This window comes from Ctenopharyngodon idella, chromosome 23 (assembly GCF_019924925.1).
Source record: "Ctenopharyngodon idella isolate HZGC_01 chromosome 23, HZGC01, whole genome shotgun sequence".
Taxonomy (NCBI): domain Eukaryota; kingdom Metazoa; phylum Chordata; class Actinopteri; order Cypriniformes; family Xenocyprididae; genus Ctenopharyngodon; species Ctenopharyngodon idella.
Genome location: NC_067242.1, coordinates 16,463,025 through 16,482,794, shown reverse-complemented (window position 1 = coordinate 16,482,794; position 19,770 = coordinate 16,463,025). Strand labels below are relative to the sequence as shown.

General features: G+C 42.9%; 5 protein-coding genes and 1 long non-coding RNA gene across 6 annotated transcripts; 5 read left to right on the top strand and 1 right to left on the bottom strand.

Annotated features, from left to right (window-relative positions):
- Positions 1-275: 275 nt before the first annotated feature.
- LOC127506506 (cystatin-B-like) lies at positions 276-1,321 on the top strand. Its single transcript, XM_051883067.1, has 3 exons — positions 276-458; positions 545-646; positions 796-1,321. The coding sequence occupies exons 1-3, from the start codon at positions 387-389 to the stop codon at positions 922-924; spliced, it is 303 nt and encodes a 100-aa protein (XP_051739027.1). The 5' UTR covers positions 276-386; the 3' UTR covers positions 925-1,321.
- On the bottom strand, positions 819-9,885 carry LOC127506512 (uncharacterized). Its single transcript, XR_007928006.1, has 3 exons — positions 9,758-9,885; positions 3,542-3,707; positions 819-931 (listed from the first exon to the last, which is right to left on the bottom strand). It is a non-coding gene; the product is annotated as an uncharacterized LOC127506512 (long non-coding RNA).
- On the top strand, positions 2,862-3,936 carry LOC127506508 (cystatin-B-like). The gene is made up of 3 exons (XM_051883069.1): positions 2,862-3,040; positions 3,154-3,255; positions 3,406-3,936. Exons 1-3 carry the CDS (start codon positions 2,969-2,971, stop codon positions 3,532-3,534), a joined length of 303 nt encoding a protein of 100 aa, XP_051739029.1. The 5' UTR covers positions 2,862-2,968; the 3' UTR covers positions 3,535-3,936.
- Positions 5,478-12,604, top strand: LOC127506510 (cystatin-B-like). Its single transcript, XM_051883072.1, has 4 exons — positions 5,478-5,656; positions 5,770-5,871; positions 6,022-6,246; positions 12,302-12,604. The coding sequence occupies exons 1-3, from the start codon at positions 5,585-5,587 to the stop codon at positions 6,148-6,150; spliced, it is 303 nt and encodes a 100-aa protein (XP_051739032.1). The 5' UTR covers positions 5,478-5,584; the 3' UTR covers positions 6,151-6,246; positions 12,302-12,604.
- On the top strand, positions 11,530-12,604 carry LOC127506509 (cystatin-B-like). Its single transcript, XM_051883070.1, has 3 exons — positions 11,530-11,708; positions 11,822-11,923; positions 12,074-12,604. Exons 1-3 carry the CDS (start codon positions 11,637-11,639, stop codon positions 12,200-12,202), a joined length of 303 nt encoding a protein of 100 aa, XP_051739030.1. The 5' UTR covers positions 11,530-11,636; the 3' UTR covers positions 12,203-12,604.
- Positions 12,605-14,145: 1,541 nt separating this feature from the next.
- On the top strand, positions 14,146-14,911 carry LOC127506507 (cystatin-B-like). The gene is made up of 3 exons (XM_051883068.1): positions 14,146-14,324; positions 14,438-14,539; positions 14,690-14,911. Exons 1-3 carry the CDS (start codon positions 14,253-14,255, stop codon positions 14,816-14,818), a joined length of 303 nt encoding a protein of 100 aa, XP_051739028.1. The 5' UTR covers positions 14,146-14,252; the 3' UTR covers positions 14,819-14,911.
- The last annotated feature ends 4,859 nt before the right edge of the window (positions 14,912-19,770 follow it).

Here is a 19,770-nt window from a genome sequence, read left to right as displayed (position 1 = left end):
AATGTTAAAATAGTTATTTTTATTCAAATTAATAGTTTATCGTGTAAACATTTCTTAACAGTGTAATTATCCACGACCTAACCAGTTACATAAGCGTTCAAACCACTTTACGGGGGTGATCAAAATATGAACAGAGATACCACAAAGAAGATCAATATTTAATGTTTCAAGTTAAATAAATACCATGTTTATACTTATATTTAAGCACATTAGCAAAGCAGCTACCAGGTCTTTCTCTGTTGAAACACTACAACCCTCTTTGGTCTATTCCACAAAAATGGTCTGTTCCAATGTCTCGTGATAACCAGGAAGTAAACTTTCAAGTCAGTGAATCTTGTTGTGAACAGACGTTCCCGAGTAATTTCTATTAACCGTTTGTATTTAAAATGCCTTTACTTTGTGGCGGAACAACCGAGGCGAAAGATGCCAATGAAGAGGTGCAGAAAATATGCGATGAGGTTGGTAACTTTACATTGTAGAAAAACAAATAATGATGTGATGTGTCATAAAACAACATTCACTGACAACTCCCGTTTTTCCTCAGATGAAGTCTCATGCCGAGAATAAAGCTGGGCGCACGTTTGACGTTTTCACTGCCAAATCTTTTAAAACACAACTTGTTGCGGGGACAAATTACTTCATTAAGGTAAGAAAAAAAAACTGTGTTATTTTATGAATGAATTCGTAGGGGAACCCTGTTAATGGACTGAATGTATCTGTAAAAACAAGCCTCATATAACGCTTACAGTCCTTAACTATAATCGTTTTTAAATGTTTCTAAATGATCTGTTTTAGGTGCATGTAGGTGAGGATGACTATATTCATCTACGTGTCTATAAAACCCTGCCCCATGCTGGAGAAAAACTGGAGCTGCACGGCATACAGACATCCAAGGCTCATCATGATGCCATTGAATACTTCTGAAGCAAAACTACAGAAAAAGCAAATCATCATGAATATTGGCCAAAATCCCACTGTTACCATTTTTACACTGTAACTGTTTACTTTAACATCTGAAGAATCCTGTTAACTCATTTATTACATGTGATGACCCTAACAATAATGAACATTATTGACTAGTGTGTAAACAATACCTGCAGTGTAACTCATTTTGAATCAAGTAATCCTGTAAATACATGTCTCCATGTTTTTGGCATAGCTGTACAATAACAGTTCATTATCACTTAACTCAAATCTAGATATCCATGCCAATAGTTCTTCACATTGTGGGCTTTGTACCTAGTGATATTGATGCAGTAAATAGTAATTTTATACTTGACTGCCTATAATGTATAGTATTTACATAAAATGCATGAATGGACAGTTGTGTTTTGTTGTTGTTGTTTTGCATAGTGGACTTTTGGCATATTAAAATTATGAGTGCTATAGTCCATGGTAAATAACAAAAAAAAAAAAGTAGATTTAAATAAAAAATTATATAATTCTAAATTTAAAAAAAATAGATTAGATGTAACTGAATATAATCTGATTTAAATAAATTTAGACTAAATAAGATTATAGATTAAATTTAATGTAACTCAATAGAAATAAAATATTTAGATTTAAAAGATTTTAGAATTAAATGAAAATGATAAAAATAAAATCTTATTTAAATAAAATGATTATACATAAAAAAGATTAAATGTAACAATGTAACAGCAGAAACTAGATATTACATTTAAATAAAAAATTATTAAAAAATATCGGATTTCAATAAAGAAAAATATTATACAATTATTTTAGTCTATTTATTTAGACTTAAAAAAGACTAAATGTAGTTATGTCACTGAATAGAAACTAAATATTTTCCAAATATTTTGGCATATTTATAATATGAATTTTTCACAGTATAAATTGTGTCTATACAAACTATACAAAAAAAAAAAATGACAGGAGAGAAGAAATTGTTGAATAAAGTGGTTATTTTTGTTTTAATTTTGTGCACAAAAAGTATTCTGGTCCCTTCATAACATTAATTTTAAACCACTGTAGTCACGTGGACTATTTTAACGATGTGTTTACTACCTTTCTGGACCTGAAAAGGTGCAATGACGTTGCTGCCTATGTGTGCTTCAGAAACCATCGGATTTCATCAAAAATATCTTAATTTGTGTTTTCTGAAGATGAACGAAGGTCTCGTGTGTGTAGAACAACATGAGGGTGAGTAGCCTAATTAATGACAGTAATTTCATTTTTGGGTGAACTAACCCTATTATAACTACCTAAACTATGTTTCTCAGACATTCCAGCACTTTAGTAATCCGCCCATATGATTTACATTTGACCAATCAAATGTTGATATTCAAATTAAGTACTGTTATTACAAAATATCAAGATCACCCACCATTATCACTATTTTTTTTTAGAGAGCACTACACCAAAAAGCTTATTTGTCCCATTTTAGCTGATGTCCCACTTTTGCTGACTTCACCCTACGTGTTTAGACGTAGGTCAGGTGTCCAGATATCGGACATGTATCAGTTTTAAATCCACATTTGGAAGTGGCTCAGATCAAATCGGATCTCGTGCGGATTTTTGTTTACACGTGTGCAACAAATTCCGATAGGCTATATGTCAGATGCGAGTAAAAAAATCGGATTATTTTCTGCCAGTGTAAACGCAGCAAAAAATTTGACACCCCTGCCCCAGAGCCGTGCCCTAACCAGTTACATATGCGCCAATATGAGGTTCAAACCAATTGGGGGGTGATTGAATATGAACAGAGATACATTACCAAAAACAAGATCCATATTTTATGTTTAAAGCTAAATAATTTTCATGTTCAGACATATATTTAAGCACAACAGCAGAGAAGCTATCAGGTCTTTCTCTGTTGATAACTCTGGTCTATTCCACTAAAATGGTCTGTTCCAATGTCCCGTGATAACCAAGAAGTAAAGTTTCCAGTCAGTGAATCTTGTTGTGAGGAGACGTTCCCGAGTATTTTTATTAACCTTCTGTATTTAAAATGGATGCACGTTGTGGCGGAACATCCGAGGCGAAAGATGCCGATGAAGAGGTGCAGAAAATATGCGATGAGGTTGGTAACTTTACATTGCAGAAAAACAAATAGTGAAGTGGTGTCACACGTCTATATAAAGTCTTTGTGTGTCATTCAAAAAACATTCACTGACAACTCCCGTTTTATCTCAGGTAAAGTCTCATGCAGAGGATAAAGCTGGGCGAAAGTTTGACGTTTTCACCGCCAAATCTTATAAAACGCAAGTTGTTGCGGGGAGAAATTACTTCATCAAGGTAGGGAAATATACCTGTTATTTTATGAATGAACATAGGGTAACTCTGTTAATGTAATGGGTACGTACGTTTAAAAGCAAGCCTCATATAACGCTTACAGTCCTTAACTATAATCGTTTTAAATGCACTGTTCTAAATGATCTGTTTTAGGTGCATGTAGGTGAGGATGACTATATTCATCTACGTGTCTTTAAACCCCTGCCCCGTGCTGGAAAAAAACTGGAGCTGCACGGCATACAGACATCCAAGGCTCATCATGATGCCATTGAATACTTCTGAAGCAAACCTCCAGAAAGATCAAATCATCATGAATATTGGCCAAAATCCCACTGTTACCATTTTTACACTGTAAATGTTTACTTTAACATCTGAAGATGAATCCTGTTAACTCATTTATTACATGTGATGACCCTAACAATAATGAACATTATTGACTAGTGTGTAAACAATACCTACAGTGTAACTCATTTTGAATCAAGTAATCCTTTAAATACATGTCTCCATGTTTTTGGCATAGCTGTACAATAACAGTTCATTATCACTTAACTCAAATCTAGATATCCATGCCAATAGTTCTTCACATTGTGGGCTTTGTACCTAGTGATATTGATGCAGTAAATATAAATTTTATACTTGACTGCCTATAATGTATAATATTTACATAAAATGCATGAATGGACAGTTATGTTTTTTGTTGTTGTTGTTGTTGTTTTGCATAGTGGACTTTTGGCATATTAAAATTATGAGTGCTATAATCAATGGTAAATAACAAAAAAATATATATATAGATTTAAATAAAAAATATATAATTCTAAATAAAAAAATAGATTACATGTAACTGAATATAATCTGATATAAATAAATTTAGACTAAATAAGATTATAGATTAAATTTAATGTAACTCAATAGAAATAAAATATTTAGATTTAAAAGATTTTAGAATTAAATGAAAATGATAAAAATAAAATCTTATTTAAATAAAATGATTATACATAAAAAAGATTAAATGTAACAATGTAACAGCAGAAACTAGATATTACATTTAAATAAAAAATTATTAAAAAATATCGGATTTCAATAAAGAAAAATATTATACAATTATTTTAGTCTATTTATTTAGACTTAAAAAAGACTAAATGTAGTTATGTCACTGAATAGAAACTAAATATTTTCCAAATATTTTGGCATATTTATAATATGAATTTTTCACAGTATAAATTGTGTCTATACAAACTATACAAAAAAAAATGACAGGAGAGAAGAAATTGTTGAATAAAGTGGTTATTTTTGTTTTAATTTTGTGCACAAAAAGTATTCTGGTCCCTTTATAACATTAATTTTAAACCACTGTAGTCACGTGGACTATTTTAACGATGTCTTTACTACCTTTCTGGACCTGAAAAGGTGCAATGACGTTGCTGCCTATGTGTGCTTCAGAAACCATCGGATTTCATCAAAAATATCTTAATTTGTGTTTTCTGAAGATGAACGAAGGTCTCGTGTGTGTAGAACAACATGAGGGTGAGTAGCCTAATTAATGACAGTAATTTCATTTTTGGGTGAACTAACCCTATTATAACTACCTAAACTATGTTTCTCAGACATTCCAGCACTTTAGTAATCCGCCCATATGATTTACATTTGACCAATCAAATGTTGATATTCAAATTAAGTACTGTTATTACAAAATATCAAGATCACCCACCATTATCACTATTTTTTTTTAGAGAGCACTACACCAAAAAGCTTATTTGTCCCATTTTAGCTGATGTCCCACTTTTGCTGACTTCACCCTACGTGTTTAGACGTAGGTCAGGTGTCCAGATATCGGACATGTATCAGTTTTAAATCCACATTTGGAAGTGGCTCAGATCAAATCGGATCTCGTGCGGATTTTTGTTTACACGTGTGCTACAAATTCCGATAGGCTATATGTCAGATGCGAGTAAAAAAATCGGATTATTTTCTGCCAGTGTAAACACAGCAAAAAATTTGACACCCCTGCCCCAGAGCCGTGCCCTAACCAGTTACATATGCGCCAATATGAGGTTCAAACCAATTGGGGGGTGATTGAATATGAACAGAGATACATTACCAAAAACAAGATCCATATTTTATGTTTAAAGCTAAATAATTTTCATGTTCAGACATATATTTAAGCACAACAGCAGAGAAGCTATCAGGTCTTTCTCTGTTGATAACTCTGGTCTATTCCACAAAAATGGTCTGTTCCAATGTCCCGTGATAACCAAGAAGTAAAGTTTCCAGTCAGTGAATCTTGTTGTGAGGAGACGTTCCCGAGTATTTTTATTAACCTTCTGTATTTAAAATGGATGCACGTTGTGGCGGAACATCCGAGGCGAAAGATGCCGATGAAGAGGTGCAGAAAATATGCGATGAGGTTGGTAACTTTACATTGCAGAAAAACAAATAGTGAAGTGGTGTCACACGTCTATATAAAGTCTTTGTGTGTCATTCAAAAAACATTCACTGACAACTCCCGTTTTATCTCAGGTAAAGTCTCATGCAGAGGATAAAGCTGGGCGAAAGTTTGACGTTTTCACCGCCAAATCTTATAAAACGCAAGTTGTTGCGGGGAGAAATTACTTCATCAAGGTAGGGAAATATACCTGTTATTTTATGAATGAACATAGGGTAACTCTGTTAATGTAATGGGTACGTACGTTTAAAAGCAAGCCTCATATAACGCTTACAGTCCTTAACTATAATCGTTTTAAATGCACTGTTCTAAATGATCTGTTTTAGGTGCATGTAGGTGAGGATGACTATATTCATCTACGTGTCTTTAAACCCCTGCCCTGTGCTGGAGAAAAACTGGAGCTGCACGGCATACAGACATCCAAGGCTCATCATGATGCCATTGAATACTTCTGAAGCAAACCTCCAGAAAGATCAAATCATCATGAATATTGGCCAAAATCCCACTGTTACCATTTTTACACTGTAAATGTTTACTTTAACATCTGAAGACGAATCCTGTTAACTCATTTATTACATGTGATGACCCTAACAATAATGAACATTATTGACTAGTGTGTTGTAATGATGGGTCGAATGCGTGAGGATCCATTTGCAGCTTTATTACGATAAACACCAAAGCAGACAGGGGCACAGGCAGAGACACAAACAGGGACAGGCAATGGTCGAGGCAGGCGGCAGACAAGCAGAGTAAAGTCACAGGCAATGGTCAGGGCAGGCGGCAAACAAACACAGTCCAAATAACAGGCAAGGATCAGGGCAGGCGGCAAACAAACACAGTCCAATAAACAGTCCAATGGCAACAGAAATACAATCCACAAGGAAACGCTCAGAAGTGATCACCGGGGCAAATCAAGACTTCGCAAAGGGTGTGTGTGTGTGTGTGTCTTAAATAGTCCAGGTAATGATCTGCAGGTGTGTGTGGCAATTGGTGATTGGTGCATGTGATTGGAAGGGAGGATTATGGGAAGTGGAGTCCAGGAACTGACAGGAACAGACAGTGATCGTGACATAACGCCCCCCTTCCGGAAGGCGCGTCCTCGCGGCGTAAATGGCACAGATAGGGAGGGGGGGGTGGGTACATTGGAGACCTGTTGGCAGACGGGAACGGGGTCTCCAATGCAGGTCCAGGAACTCGGGCAGCCACGGGGGGTCAGGTGCCACGGGCAGCCACGGGGGGTCAGGTGCCACGGGCAGCCACGGGGGGGTCAGGTGCCACGGGCAGCCACGGGGGGTCAGGTGCCACGGGCAGCCACGGGGGGTCAGGTGCCACGGGCAGCCACGGGGGGTCAGGTGCCACGGGCAGCCACGGGGGGTCAGGTGCCACGGGCAGCCACGGGGGGTCAGGTGCCACGGGCAGCCACGGGGGGTCAGGTGCCACGGGCAGCCACGGGGGGTCAGGTGCCACGGGCAGCCACGGGGGGTCAGGTGCCACGGGCAGCCACGGGGGGTCAGGTGCCACGGGCAGCCACGGGGGGTCAGGTGCCACGGGCAGCCACGGGGGGTCAGGTGCCACGGGCAGCCACGGGGGGTCAGGTGCCACGGGCAGCCACGGGGGGTCAGGTGCCACGGGCAGCCACGGGGGGTCAGGTGCCACGGGCAGCCACGGGGGGTCAGGTGCCACGGGCAGCCACGGGGGGTCAGGTGCCACGGGCAGCCACGGGGGGTCAGGTGCCACGGGCAGCCACGGGGGGTCAGGTGCCACGGGCAGCCACGGGGGGTCAGGTGCCACGGGCAGCCACGGGGGGTCAGGTGCCACGGGCAGCCACGGGGGGTCAGGTGCCACGGGCAGCCACGGGGGGTCAGGTGCCACGGGCAGCCACGGGGGGTCAGGTGCCACGGGCAGCCACGGGGGGTCAGGTGCCACGGGCAGCCACGGCGGGTCAGGTGCCACGGGCAGCCACGGCGGGTCAGGTGCCACGGGCAGCCACGGGGGGTCAGGTGCCACGGGCAGCCACGGCGGGTCAGGTGGCTTGGGCAGCCACGGCGGGTCAGGTGGCTTGGGCAGCCACGGTGGGTCAGGTGGCTTGGGCGCCCACGGCGGGTCAGGGTCCGTAGCCGGCCACAGCAGTTCACAGGCGGTTGAAGACCGTGGGCGTGTAAGGTCCCCACCCGCAAGCTCAAGCAATTCGGAGGCCGCTGATGATCGCGGCCGTGCAGGGTCCCCACCCACAAGCTCCCCACCCTCAGGTATATGGCCCCCCCCCCAAAAAGTTCTTGGGGAATTCAACGGAGGCCGTGGCGGTTTCGTGGGTAAGGAGCTCGGGTGGCGCCGGCAGGGCGAGGAGCTCGGGTGGCGCCGGCAGGGCGAGGAGCTCGGGTGGCGCCGGCAGGGCGAGGAGCTCGGGTGGCGCCGGCAGGGCGAGGAGCTCGGGTGGCGCCGGCAGGGCGAGGAGCTCGGCGACGGCCTCCGTGGCCGTATCAGGAAGAGCGGGCTGCTCTGGGACGGCAGCGGACTGCTCTGGGACGGCCTCCGGGCTTACAACGGGCTCTGGGACGGCCTCCGGGCCTACAGCGGGCTCTGGGAAGGCCTCCGGGCCTTGAGGGATGGAGGAAGCCTTCTTCCTCCTCCTCCTCCGTTTACATGGTTGAGGCGGTGGCTCTATGCCTACCTCCTCTGAGGGCGCTGCAGCGGGCTCACGGGTTGGAGCGGACTCGCGGACTGGAGCTGGTTCTGGAGTGGACTCGCTGGCTGGAACGACCATCTTGGGCACTGGCAAAGCGGCCATCTTGTCCATAGCATCCAGAGAATTTGAGTGCGTGGCAACCGGCGAGCTTGAGTGCGTGGCAACCGGCGAGCTTGAGTGCGTGGCAACCGGCGAGCTTGAGTGCGTGGCAACCGGCGAGCTTGAGTGCGTGGCAACCGGCGAGCTTGAGTGCGTGGCAACCGGCGAGCTTGAGTGCGTGGCAACCGGCGAGCTTGAGTGCGTGGCAACCGGCGAGCTTGAGTGTGAAGCGGCAACCGGCGAGCTTGAGTGTGAAGCGGCCGGCGGAGGCTTAGGAATGCCAGCCGCTCGTACTGAAGTCAGCGCTGGATCAGCCACACTGGAACGCAACCCACTCCGCTCCCAAACAGATCCAGAGACGTGATGTAATTCTAGAGGATCAACGGAGACTTGACCTGGCTCTGGAAGATCAGCGGAGACACGATGTGATGATGTTGTGGCCGCCATTTTGTGCAGGCTCTCTTTAGAGGCAGCCATTACATGGGGGGACGAGGTGTCGCGTTCCTCCGCGACACCCACAGTAAAAAGTGAACCAACAGTAAGCAGGGCAAAGTCCAGAAATTCCATGAACGACCCTCGGGGACCATTAATAAGTAAGTAGTCCTTCAATGGTTCGTTTAATCCATAGCCAAAGAAGTCAATGAGGGCACAGTCAGGCAGGTCAGAGAAATAGGCAATGTCTAAAAACTTCTGAATGTGGTCCTCGAGTGTACAATTACCTTGCCGAAGGCGGACGAGGCGTATTGCTGGGTCCATGCTAAGGCTGGAAGCGCTCGTAGAAGCTGCTGGATCGTTTGATGGCGAAGTCTTCTGTAATGATGGGTCGAATGCGTGAGGATCCATTTGCAGCTTTATTACGATAAACACCAAAGCAGACAGGGGCACAGGCAGAGACACAAACAGGGACAGGCAATGGTCGAGGCAGGCGGCAGACAAGCAGAGTAAAGTCACAGGCAATGGTCAGGGCAGGCAGCAAACAAACACAGTCCAAATAACAGGCAAGGATCAGGGCAGGCGGCAAACAAACACAGTCCAATAAACAGTCCAATGGCAACAGAAATACAATCCACAAGGAAACGCTCAGAAGTGATCACCGGGGCAAATCAAGACTTCGCAAAGGGTGTGTGTGTGTGTGTGTCTTAAATAGTCCAGGTAATGATCTGCAGGTGTGTGTGGCAATTGGTGATTGGTGCATGTGATTGGAAGGGAGGATTATGGGAAGTGGAGTCTAGGAACTGACAGGAACAGACAGTGATCGTGACATGTGTAAACAATACCTGCAGTGTAACTCATTTTGAATCAAGTAATCCTTTAAATACATGTCTCCATGTTTTTGGCATAGCTGTACAATAACAGTTCATTATCACTTAACTCAAATCTAGATATCCATGCCTATAGTTCTTAACATTGTGGGCTTTGTACCTAGTGATATTGATGCAGTAAATATAAATTTTATACTTGACTGCCTATAATGTATAGTATTTACATAAAATGCATGAATGGACAGTTATGTTTTTTTTGTTGTTGTTGTTGTTTTGCATAGTGGACTTTTGGCATATTAAAATTATGAGTGCTATAGTCCATGGTATATAACAAAAAAAAAAAAAAAAATAGATTTAAATAAAAATTATATAATTCTAAATAAAAAAAAATAGATTAGATGTAACTGAATATAATCTGATTTAAATAAATTTAGACTAAATAAGATTATAGATTAAATTTAATGTAACTCAATAGAAATAAAATATTTAGATTTAAAAGATTTTAGAATTAAATGAAAATGATAAAAATAAAATCTTATTTAAATAAAATGATTATACATAAAAAAGATTAAATGTAATAATGTAACAGCAGAAACTAGATATTACATTTAAATAAAAAATTATTAAAAAATATCGGATTTCAATAAAGAAAAATATTATAAAATTATTTTAGTTTATTTATTTAGAATTAAAAAAGACTAAATGTAGTTATGTCACTGAATAGAAACTAAATATTTTCCAAATATTTTGGCATATTTATAATATGAATTTTTCACAGTATAAATTGTGTCTATACAAACTATACAAAAAAAAATGACAGGAGAGAAGAAATTGTTGAATAAAGTGGTTATTTTTGTTTTAATTTTGTGCACAAAAAGTATTCTGGTCCCTTCATAACATTAATTTTAAACCACTGTAGTCACGTGGACTATTTTAACGATGTGTTTACTACCTTTCTGGACCTGAAAAGGTGCAATGACGTTGCTGCCTATGTGTGCTTCAGAAACCATCGGATTTCATCAAAAATATCTTAATTTGTGTTTTCTGAAGATGAACGAAGGTCTCGTGTGTGTAGAACAACATGAGGGTGAGTAGCCTAATTAATGACAGTAATTTCATTTTTGGGTGAACTAACCCTATTATAACTACCTAAACTATGTTTCTCAGACATTCCAGCACTTTAGTAATCCGCCCATATGATTTACATTTGACCAATCAAATGTTGATATTCAAATTAAGTACTGTTATTACAAAATATCAAGATCACCCACCATTATCACTATTTTTTTTAGAGAGCACTACACCAAAAAGCTTATTTGTCCCATTTTAGCTGATGTCCCACTTTTGCTGACTTCACCCTACGTGTTTAGACGTAGGTCAGGTGTCCAGATATCGGACATGTATCAGTTTTAAATCCACATTTGGAAGTGGCTCAGATCAAATCGGATCTCGTGCGGATTTTTGTTTACACGTGTGCAACAAATTCCGATAGGCTATATGTCAGATGCGAGTAAAAAAATCGGATTATTTTCTGCCAGTGTAAACGCAGCAAAAAATTTGACACCCCTGCCCCAGAGCCGTGCCCTAACCAGTTACATATGCGCCAATATGAGGTTCAAACCAATTGGGGGGTGATTGAATATGAACAGAGATACATTACCAAAAACAAGATCCATATTTTATGTTTAAAGCTAAATAATTTTCATGTTCAGACATATATTTAAGCGCAACAGCAGAGAAGCTATCAGGTCTTTCTCTGTTGATAACTCTGGTCTATTCCACTAAAATGGTCTGTTCCAATGTCCCGTGATAACCAAGAAGTAAAGTTTCCAGTCAGTGAATCTTGTTGTGAGGAGACGTTCCCGAGTATTTTTATTAACCTTCTGTATTTAAAATGGATGCACGTTGTGGCGGAACATCCGAGGCGAAAGATGCCGATGAAGAGGTGCAGAAAATATGCGATGAGGTTGGTAACTTTACATTGCAGAAAAACAAATAGTGAAGTGGTGTCACACGTCTATATAAAGTCTTTGTGTGTCATTCAAAAAACATTCACTGACAACTCCCGTTTTATCTCAGGTAAAGTCTCATGCAGAGGATAAAGCTGGGCGAAAGTTTGACGTTTTCACCGCCAAATCTTATAAAACGCAAGTTGTTGCGGGGAGAAATTACTTCATCAAGGTAGGGAAATATACCTGTTATTTTATGAATGAACATAGGGTAACTCTGTTAATGTAATGGGTACGTACGTTTAAAAGCAAGCCTCATATAACGCTTACAGTCCTTAACTATAATCGTTTTAAATGCACTGTTCTAAATGATCTGTTTTAGGTGCATGTAGGTGAGGATGACTATATTCATCTACGTGTCTTTAAACCCCTGCCCCGTGCTGGAAAAAAACTGGAGCTGCACGGGATACAGACATCCAAGGCTCATCATGATGCCATTGAATACTTCTGAAGCAAACCTCCAGAAAGATCAAATCATCATGAATATTGGCCAAAATCCCACTGTTACCATTTTTACACTGTAAATGTTTACTTTAACATCTGAAGATGAATCCTGTTAACTCATTTATTACATGTGATGACCCTAACAATAATGAACATTATTGACTAGTGTGTAAACAATACCTACAGTGTAACTCATTTTGAATCAAGTAATCCTTTAAATACATGTCTCCATGTTTTTGGCATAGCTGTACAATAACAGTTCATTATCACTTAACTCAAATCTAGATATCCATGCCAATAGTTCTTCACATTGTGGGCTTTGTACCTAGTGATATTGATGCAGTAAATATAAATTTTATACTTGACTGCCTATAATGTATAATATTTACATAAAATGCATGAATGGACAGTTATGTTTTTTGTTGTTGTTGTTGTTGTTTTGCATAGTGGACTTTTGGCATATTAAAATTATGAGTGCTATAATCAATGGTAAATAACAAAAAAATATATATATAGATTTAAATAAAAAATATATAATTCTAAATAAAAAAATAGATTACATGTAACTGAATATAATCTGATATAAATAAATTTAGACTAAATAAGATTATAGATTAAATTTAATGTAACTCAATAGAAATAAAATATTTAGATTTAAAAGATTTTAGAATTAAATGAAAATGATAAAAATAAAATCTTATTTAAATAAAATGATTATACATAAAAAAGATTAAATGTAACAATGTAACAGCAGAAACTAGATATTACATTTAAATAAAAAATTATTAAAAAATATCGGATTTCAATAAAGAAAAATATTATACAATTATTTTAGTCTATTTATTTAGACTTAAAAAAGACTAAATGTAGTTATGTCACTGAATAGAAACTAAATATTTTCCAAATATTTTGGCATATTTATAATATGAATTTTTCACAGTATAAATTGTGTCTATACAAACTATACAAAAAAAAATGACAGGAGAGAAGAAATTGTTGAATAAAGTGGTTATTTTTGTTTTAATTTTGTGCACAAAAAGTATTCTGGTCCCTTCATAACATTAATTTTAAACCACTGTAGTCACGTGGACTATTTTAACGATGTCTTTACTACCTTTCTGGACCTGAAAAGGTGCAATGACGTTGCTGCCTATGTGTGCTTCAGAAACCATCGGATTTCATCAAAAATATCTTAATTTGTGTTTTCTGAAGATGAACGAAGGTCTCGTGTGTGTAGAACAACATGAGGGTGAGTAGCCTAATTAATGACAGTAATTTCATTTTTGGGTGAACTAACCCTATTATAACTACCTAAACTATGTTTCTCAGACATTCCAGCACTTTAGTAATCCGCCCATATGATTTACATTTGACCAATCAAATGTTGATATTCAAATTAAGTACTGTTATTACAAAATATCAAGATCACCCACCATTATCACTATTTTTTTTTAGAGAGCACTACACCAAAAAGCTTATTTGTCCCATTTTAGCTGATGTCCCACTTTTGCTGACTTCACCCTACGTGTTTAGACGTAGGTCAGGTGTCCAGATATCGGACATGTATCAGTTTTAAATCCACATTTGGAAGTGGCTCAGATCAAATCGGATCTCGTGCGGATTTTTGTTTACACGTGTGCTACAAATTCCGATAGGCTATATGTCAGATGCGAGTAAAAAAATCGGATTATTTTCTGCCAGTGTAAACACAGCAAAAAATTTGACACCCCTGCCCCAGAGCCGTGCCCTAACCAGTTACATATGCGCCAATATGAGGTTCAAACCAATTGGGGGGTGATTGAATATGAACAGAGATACATTACCAAAAACAAGATCCATATTTTATGTTTAAAGCTAAATAATTTTCATGTTCAGACATATATTTAAGCACAACAGCAGAGAAGCTATCAGGTCTTTCTCTGTTGATAACTCTGGTCTATTCCACAAAAATGGTCTGTTCCAATGTCCCGTGATAACCAAGAAGTAAAGTTTCCAGTCAGTGAATCTTGTTGTGAGGAGACGTTCCCGAGTATTTTTATTAACCTTCTGTATTTAAAATGGATGCACGTTGTGGCGGAACATCCGAGGCGAAAGATGCCGATGAAGAGGTGCAGAAAATATGCGATGAGGTTGGTAACTTTACATTGCAGAAAAACAAATAGTGAAGTGGTGTCACACGTCTATATAAAGTCTTTGTGTGTCATTCAAAAAACATTCACTGACAACTCCCGTTTTATCTCAGGTAAAGTCTCATGCAGAGGATAAAGCTGGGCGAAAGTTTGACGTTTTCACCGCCAAATCTTATAAAACGCAAGTTGTTGCGGGGAGAAATTACTTCATCAAGGTAGGGAAATATACCTGTTATTTTATGAATGAACATAGGGTAACTCTGTTAATGTAATGGGTACGTACGTTTAAAAGCAAGCCTCATATAACGCTTACAGTCCTTAACTATAATCGTTTTAAATGCACTGTTCTAAATGATCTGTTTTAGGTGCATGTAGGTGAGGATGACTATATTCATCTACGTGTCTTTAAACCCCTGCCCTGTGCTGGAGAAAAACTGGAGCTGCACGGCATACAGACATCCAAGGCTCATCATGATGCCATTGAATACTTCTGAAGCAAACCTCCAGAAAGATCAAATCATCATGAATATTGGCCAAAATCCCACTGTTACCATTTTTACACTGTAAATGTTTACTTTAACATCTGAAGACGAATCCTGTTAACTCATTTATTACATGTGATGACCCTAACAATAATGAACATTATTGACTAGTGTGTTGTAATGATGGGTCGAATGCGTGAGGATCCATTTGCAGCTTTATTACGATAAACACCAAAGCAGACAGGGGCACAGGCAGAGACACAAACAGGGACAGGCAATGGTCGAGGCAGGCGGCAGACAAGCAGAGTAAAGTCACAGGCAATGGTCAGGGCAGGCGGCAAACAAACACAGTCCAAATAACAGGCAAGGATCAGGGCAGGCGGCAAACAAACACAGTCCAATAAACAGTCCAATGGCAACAGAAATACAATCCACAAGGAAACGCTCAGAAGTGATCACCGGGGCAAATCAAGACTTCGCAAAGGGTGTGTGTGTGTGTGTGTCTTAAATAGTCCAGGTAATGATCTGCAGGTGTGTGTGGCAATTGGTGATTGGTGCATGTGATTGGAAGGGAGGATTATGGGAAGTGGAGTCCAGGAACTGACAGGAACAGACAGTGATCGTGACATAACGCCCCCCTTCCGGAAGGCGCGTCCTCGCGGCGTAAATGGCACAGATAGGGAGGGGGGGGTGGGTACATTGGAGACCTGTTGGCAGACGGGAACGGGGTCTCCAATGCAGGTCCAGGAACTCGGGCAGCCACGGGGGGTCAGGTGCCACGGGCAGCCACGGGGGGTCAGGTGCCACGGGCAGCCACGGGGGGTCAGGTGCCACGGGCAGCCACGGGGGGTCAGGTGCCACGGGCAGCCACGGGGGGTCAGGTGCCACGGGCAGCCACGGGGGGTCAGGTGCCACGGGCAGCCACGGGGGGTCAGGTGCCACGGGCAGCCACGGGGGGTCAGGTGCCACGGGCAGCCACGGGGGGTCAGGTGCCACGGGCAGCCACGGGGGGTCAGGTGCCACGGGCAGCCACGGGGGGTCAGGTGCCACGGGCAGCCACGGGGGGTCAGGTGCCACGGGCAGCCACGGGGGGTCAGGTGCCACGGGCAGCCACGGGGGGTCAGGTGCCACGGGCAGCCACGGGGGGTCAGGTGCCACGGGCAGCCACGGGGGGTCAGGTGCCACGGGCAGCCACGGGGGGTCAGGTGCCACGGGCAGCCACGGGGGGTCAGGTGCCACGGGCAGCCACGGGGGGTCAGGTGCCACGGGCAGCCACGGGGGGTCAGGTGCCACGGGCAGCCACGGGGGGGTCAGGTGCCACGGGCAGCCACGGGGGGTCAGGTGCCACGGGCAGCCACGGGGGGTCAGGTGCCACGGGCAGCCACGGGGGGTCAGGTGCCACGGGCAGCCACGGGGGGTCAGGTGCCACGGGCAGCCACGGGGGGTCAGGTGCCACGGGCAGCCACGGGGGGGTCAGGTGCCACGGGCAGCCACGGGGGGGTCAGGTGCCACGGGCAGCCACGGGGGGTCAGGTGCCACGGGCAGCCACGGGGGGGTCAGGTGCCACGGGCAGCCACGGGGGGTCAGGTGCCACGGGCAGCCACGGCGGGTCAGGTGCCACGGGCAGCCACGGCGGGTCAGGTGCCACGGGCAGCCACGGGGGGTCAGGTGCCACGGGCAGCCACGGCGGGTCAGGTGGCTTGGGCAGCCACGGCGGGTCAGGTGGCTTGGGCAGCCACGGTGGGTCAGGTGGCTTGGGCGCCCACGGCGGGTCAGGGTCCGTAGCCGGCCACAGCAGTTCACAGGCGGTTGAAGACCGTGGGCGTGTAAGGTCCCCACCCGCAAGCTCAAGCAATTCGGAGGCCGCTGATGATCGCGGCCGTGCAGGGTCCCCACCCACAAGCTCCCCACCCTCAGGTATATGGCCCCCCCCCCCAAAAAGTTCTTGGGGAATTCAACGGAGGCCGTGGCGGTTTCGTGGGTAAGGAGCTCGGGTGGCGCCGGCAGGGCGAGGAGCTCGGGTGGCGCCGGCAGGGCGAGGAGCTCGGGTGGCGCCGGCAGGGCGAGGAGCTCGGGTGGCGCCGGCAGGGCGAGGAGCTCGGCGACGGCCTCCGTGGCCGTATCAGGAAGAGCGGGCTGCTCTGGGACGGCAGCGGACTGCTCTGGGACGGCCTCCGGGCTTACAACGGGCTCTGGGACGGCCTCCGGGCCTACAGCGGGCTCTGGGAAGGCCTCCGGGCCTTGAGGGATGGAGGAAGCCTTCTTCCTCCTCCTCCTCCGTTTACATGGTTGAGGCGGTGGCTCTATGCCTACCTCCTCTGAGGGCGCTGCAGCGGGCTCACGGGTTGGAGCGGACTCGCGGACTGGAGCTGGTTCTGGAGTGGACTCGCTGGCTGGAACGACCATCTTGGGCACTGGCAAAGCGGCCATCTTGTCCATAGCATCCAGAGAATTTGAGTGCGTGGCAACCGGCGAGCTTGAGTGCGTGGCAACCGGCGAGCTTGAGTGCGTGGCAACCGGCGAGCTTGAGTGCGTGGCAACCGGCGAGCTTGAGTGCGTGGCAACCGGCGAGCTTGAGTGCGTGGCAACCGGCGAGCTTGAGTGCGTGGCAACCGGCGAGCTTGAGTGCGTGGCAACCGGCGAGCTTGAGTGCGTGGCAACCGGCGAGCTTGAGTGCGTGGCAACCGGCGAGCTTGAGTGTGAAGCGGCAACCGGCGAGCTTGAGTGTGAAGCGGCCGGCGGAGGCTTAGGAATGCCAGCCGCTCGTACTGAAGTCAGCGCTGGATCAGCCACACTGGAACGCAACCCACTCCGCTCCCAAACAGATCCAGAGACGTGATGTAATTCTAGAGGATCAACGGAGACTTGACCTGGCTCTGGAAGATCAGCGGAGACACGATGTGATGATGTTGTGGCCGCCATTTTGTGCAGGCTCTCTTTAGAGGCAGCCATTACATGGGGGGACGAGGTGTCGCGTTCCTCCGCGACATCCACAGTAAAAAGTGAACCAACAGTAAGCAGGGCAAAGTCCAGAAATTCCATGAACGACCCTCGGGGACCATTAATAAGTAAGTAGTCCTTCAATGGTTCGTTTAATCCATAGCCAAAGAAGTCAATGAGGGCACAGTCAGGCAGGTCAGAGAAATAGGCAATGTCTAAAAACTTCTGAATGTGGTCCTCGAGTGTACAATTACCTTGCCGAAGGCGGACGAGGCGTATTGCTGGGTCCATGCTAAGGCTGGAAGCGCTCGTAGAAGCTGCTGGATCGTTTGATGGCGAAGTCTTCTGTAATGATGGGTCGAATGCGTGAGGATCCATTTGCAGCTTTATTACGATAAACACCAAAGCAGACAGGGGCACAGGCAGAGACACAAACAGGGACAGGCAATGGTCGAGGCAGGCGGCAGACAAGCAGAGTAAAGTCACAGGCAATGGTCAGGGCAGGCAGCAAACAAACACAGTCCAAATAACAGGCAAGGATCAGGGCAGGCGGCAAACAAACACAGTCCAATAAACAGTCCAATGGCAACAGAAATACAATCCACAAGGAAACGCTCAGAAGTGATCACCGGGGCAAATCAAGACTTCGCAAAGGGTGTGTGTGTGTGTGTGTCTTAAATAGTCCAGGTAATGATCTGCAGGTGTGTGTGGCAATTGGTGATTGGTGCATGTGATTGGAAGGGAGGATTATGGGAAGTGGAGTCTAGGAACTGACAGGAACAGACAGTGATCGTGACATGTGTAAACAATACCTGCAGTGTAACTCATTTTGAATCAAGTAATCCTTTAAATACATGTCTCCATGTTTTTGGCATAGCTGTACAATAACAGTTCATTATCACTTAACTCAAATCTAGATATCCATGCCTATAGTTCTTAACATTGTGGGCTTTGTACCTAGTGATATTGATGCAGTAAATATAAATTTTATACTTGACTGCCTATAATGTATAGTATTTACATAAAATGCATGAATGGACAGTTATGTTTTTTTTGTTGTTGTTGTTGTTTTGCATAGTGGACTTTTGGCATATTAAAATTATGAGTGCTATAGTCCATGGTATATAACAAAAAAAAAAAAAAAAATAGATTTAAATAAAAATTATATAATTCTAAATAAAAAAAAATAGATTAGATGTAACTGAATATAATCTGATTTAAATAAATTTAGACTAAATAAGATTATAGATTAAATTTAATGTAACTCAATAGAAATAAAATATTTAGATTTAAAAGATTTTAGAATTAAATGAAAATGATAAAAATAAAATCTTATTTAAATAAAATGATTATACATAAAAAAGATTAAATGTAATAATGTAACAGCAGAAACTAGATATTACATTTAAATAAAAAATTATTAAAAAATATCGGATTTCAATAAAGAAAAATATTATAAAATTATTTTAGTTTATTTATTTAGAATTAAAAAAGACTAAATGTAGTTATGTCACTGAATAGAAACTAAATATTTTCCAAATATTTTGGCATATTTATAATATGAATTTTTCACAGTATAAATTGTGTCTATACAAACTATACAAAAAAAAATGACAGGAGAGAAGAAATTGTTGAATAAAGTGGTTATTTTTGTTTTAATTTTGTGCACAAAAAGTATTCTGGTCCCTTCATAACATTAATTTTAAACCACTGTAGTCACGTGGACTATTTTAACGATGTCTTTACTACCTTTCTGGACCTGAAAAGGTGCAATGACGTTGCTGCCTATGTGTGCTTCAGAAACCATCGGATTTCATCAAAAATATCTTAATTTGTGTTTTCTGAAGATGAACGAAGGTCTCGTGTGTGTAGAACAACATGAGGGTGAGTAGCCTAATTAATGACAGTAATTTCATTTTTGGGTGAACTAACCCTATTATAACTACCTAAACTATGTTTCTCAGACATTCCAGCACTTTAGTAATCCGCCCATATGATTTACATTTGACCAATCAAATGTTGAT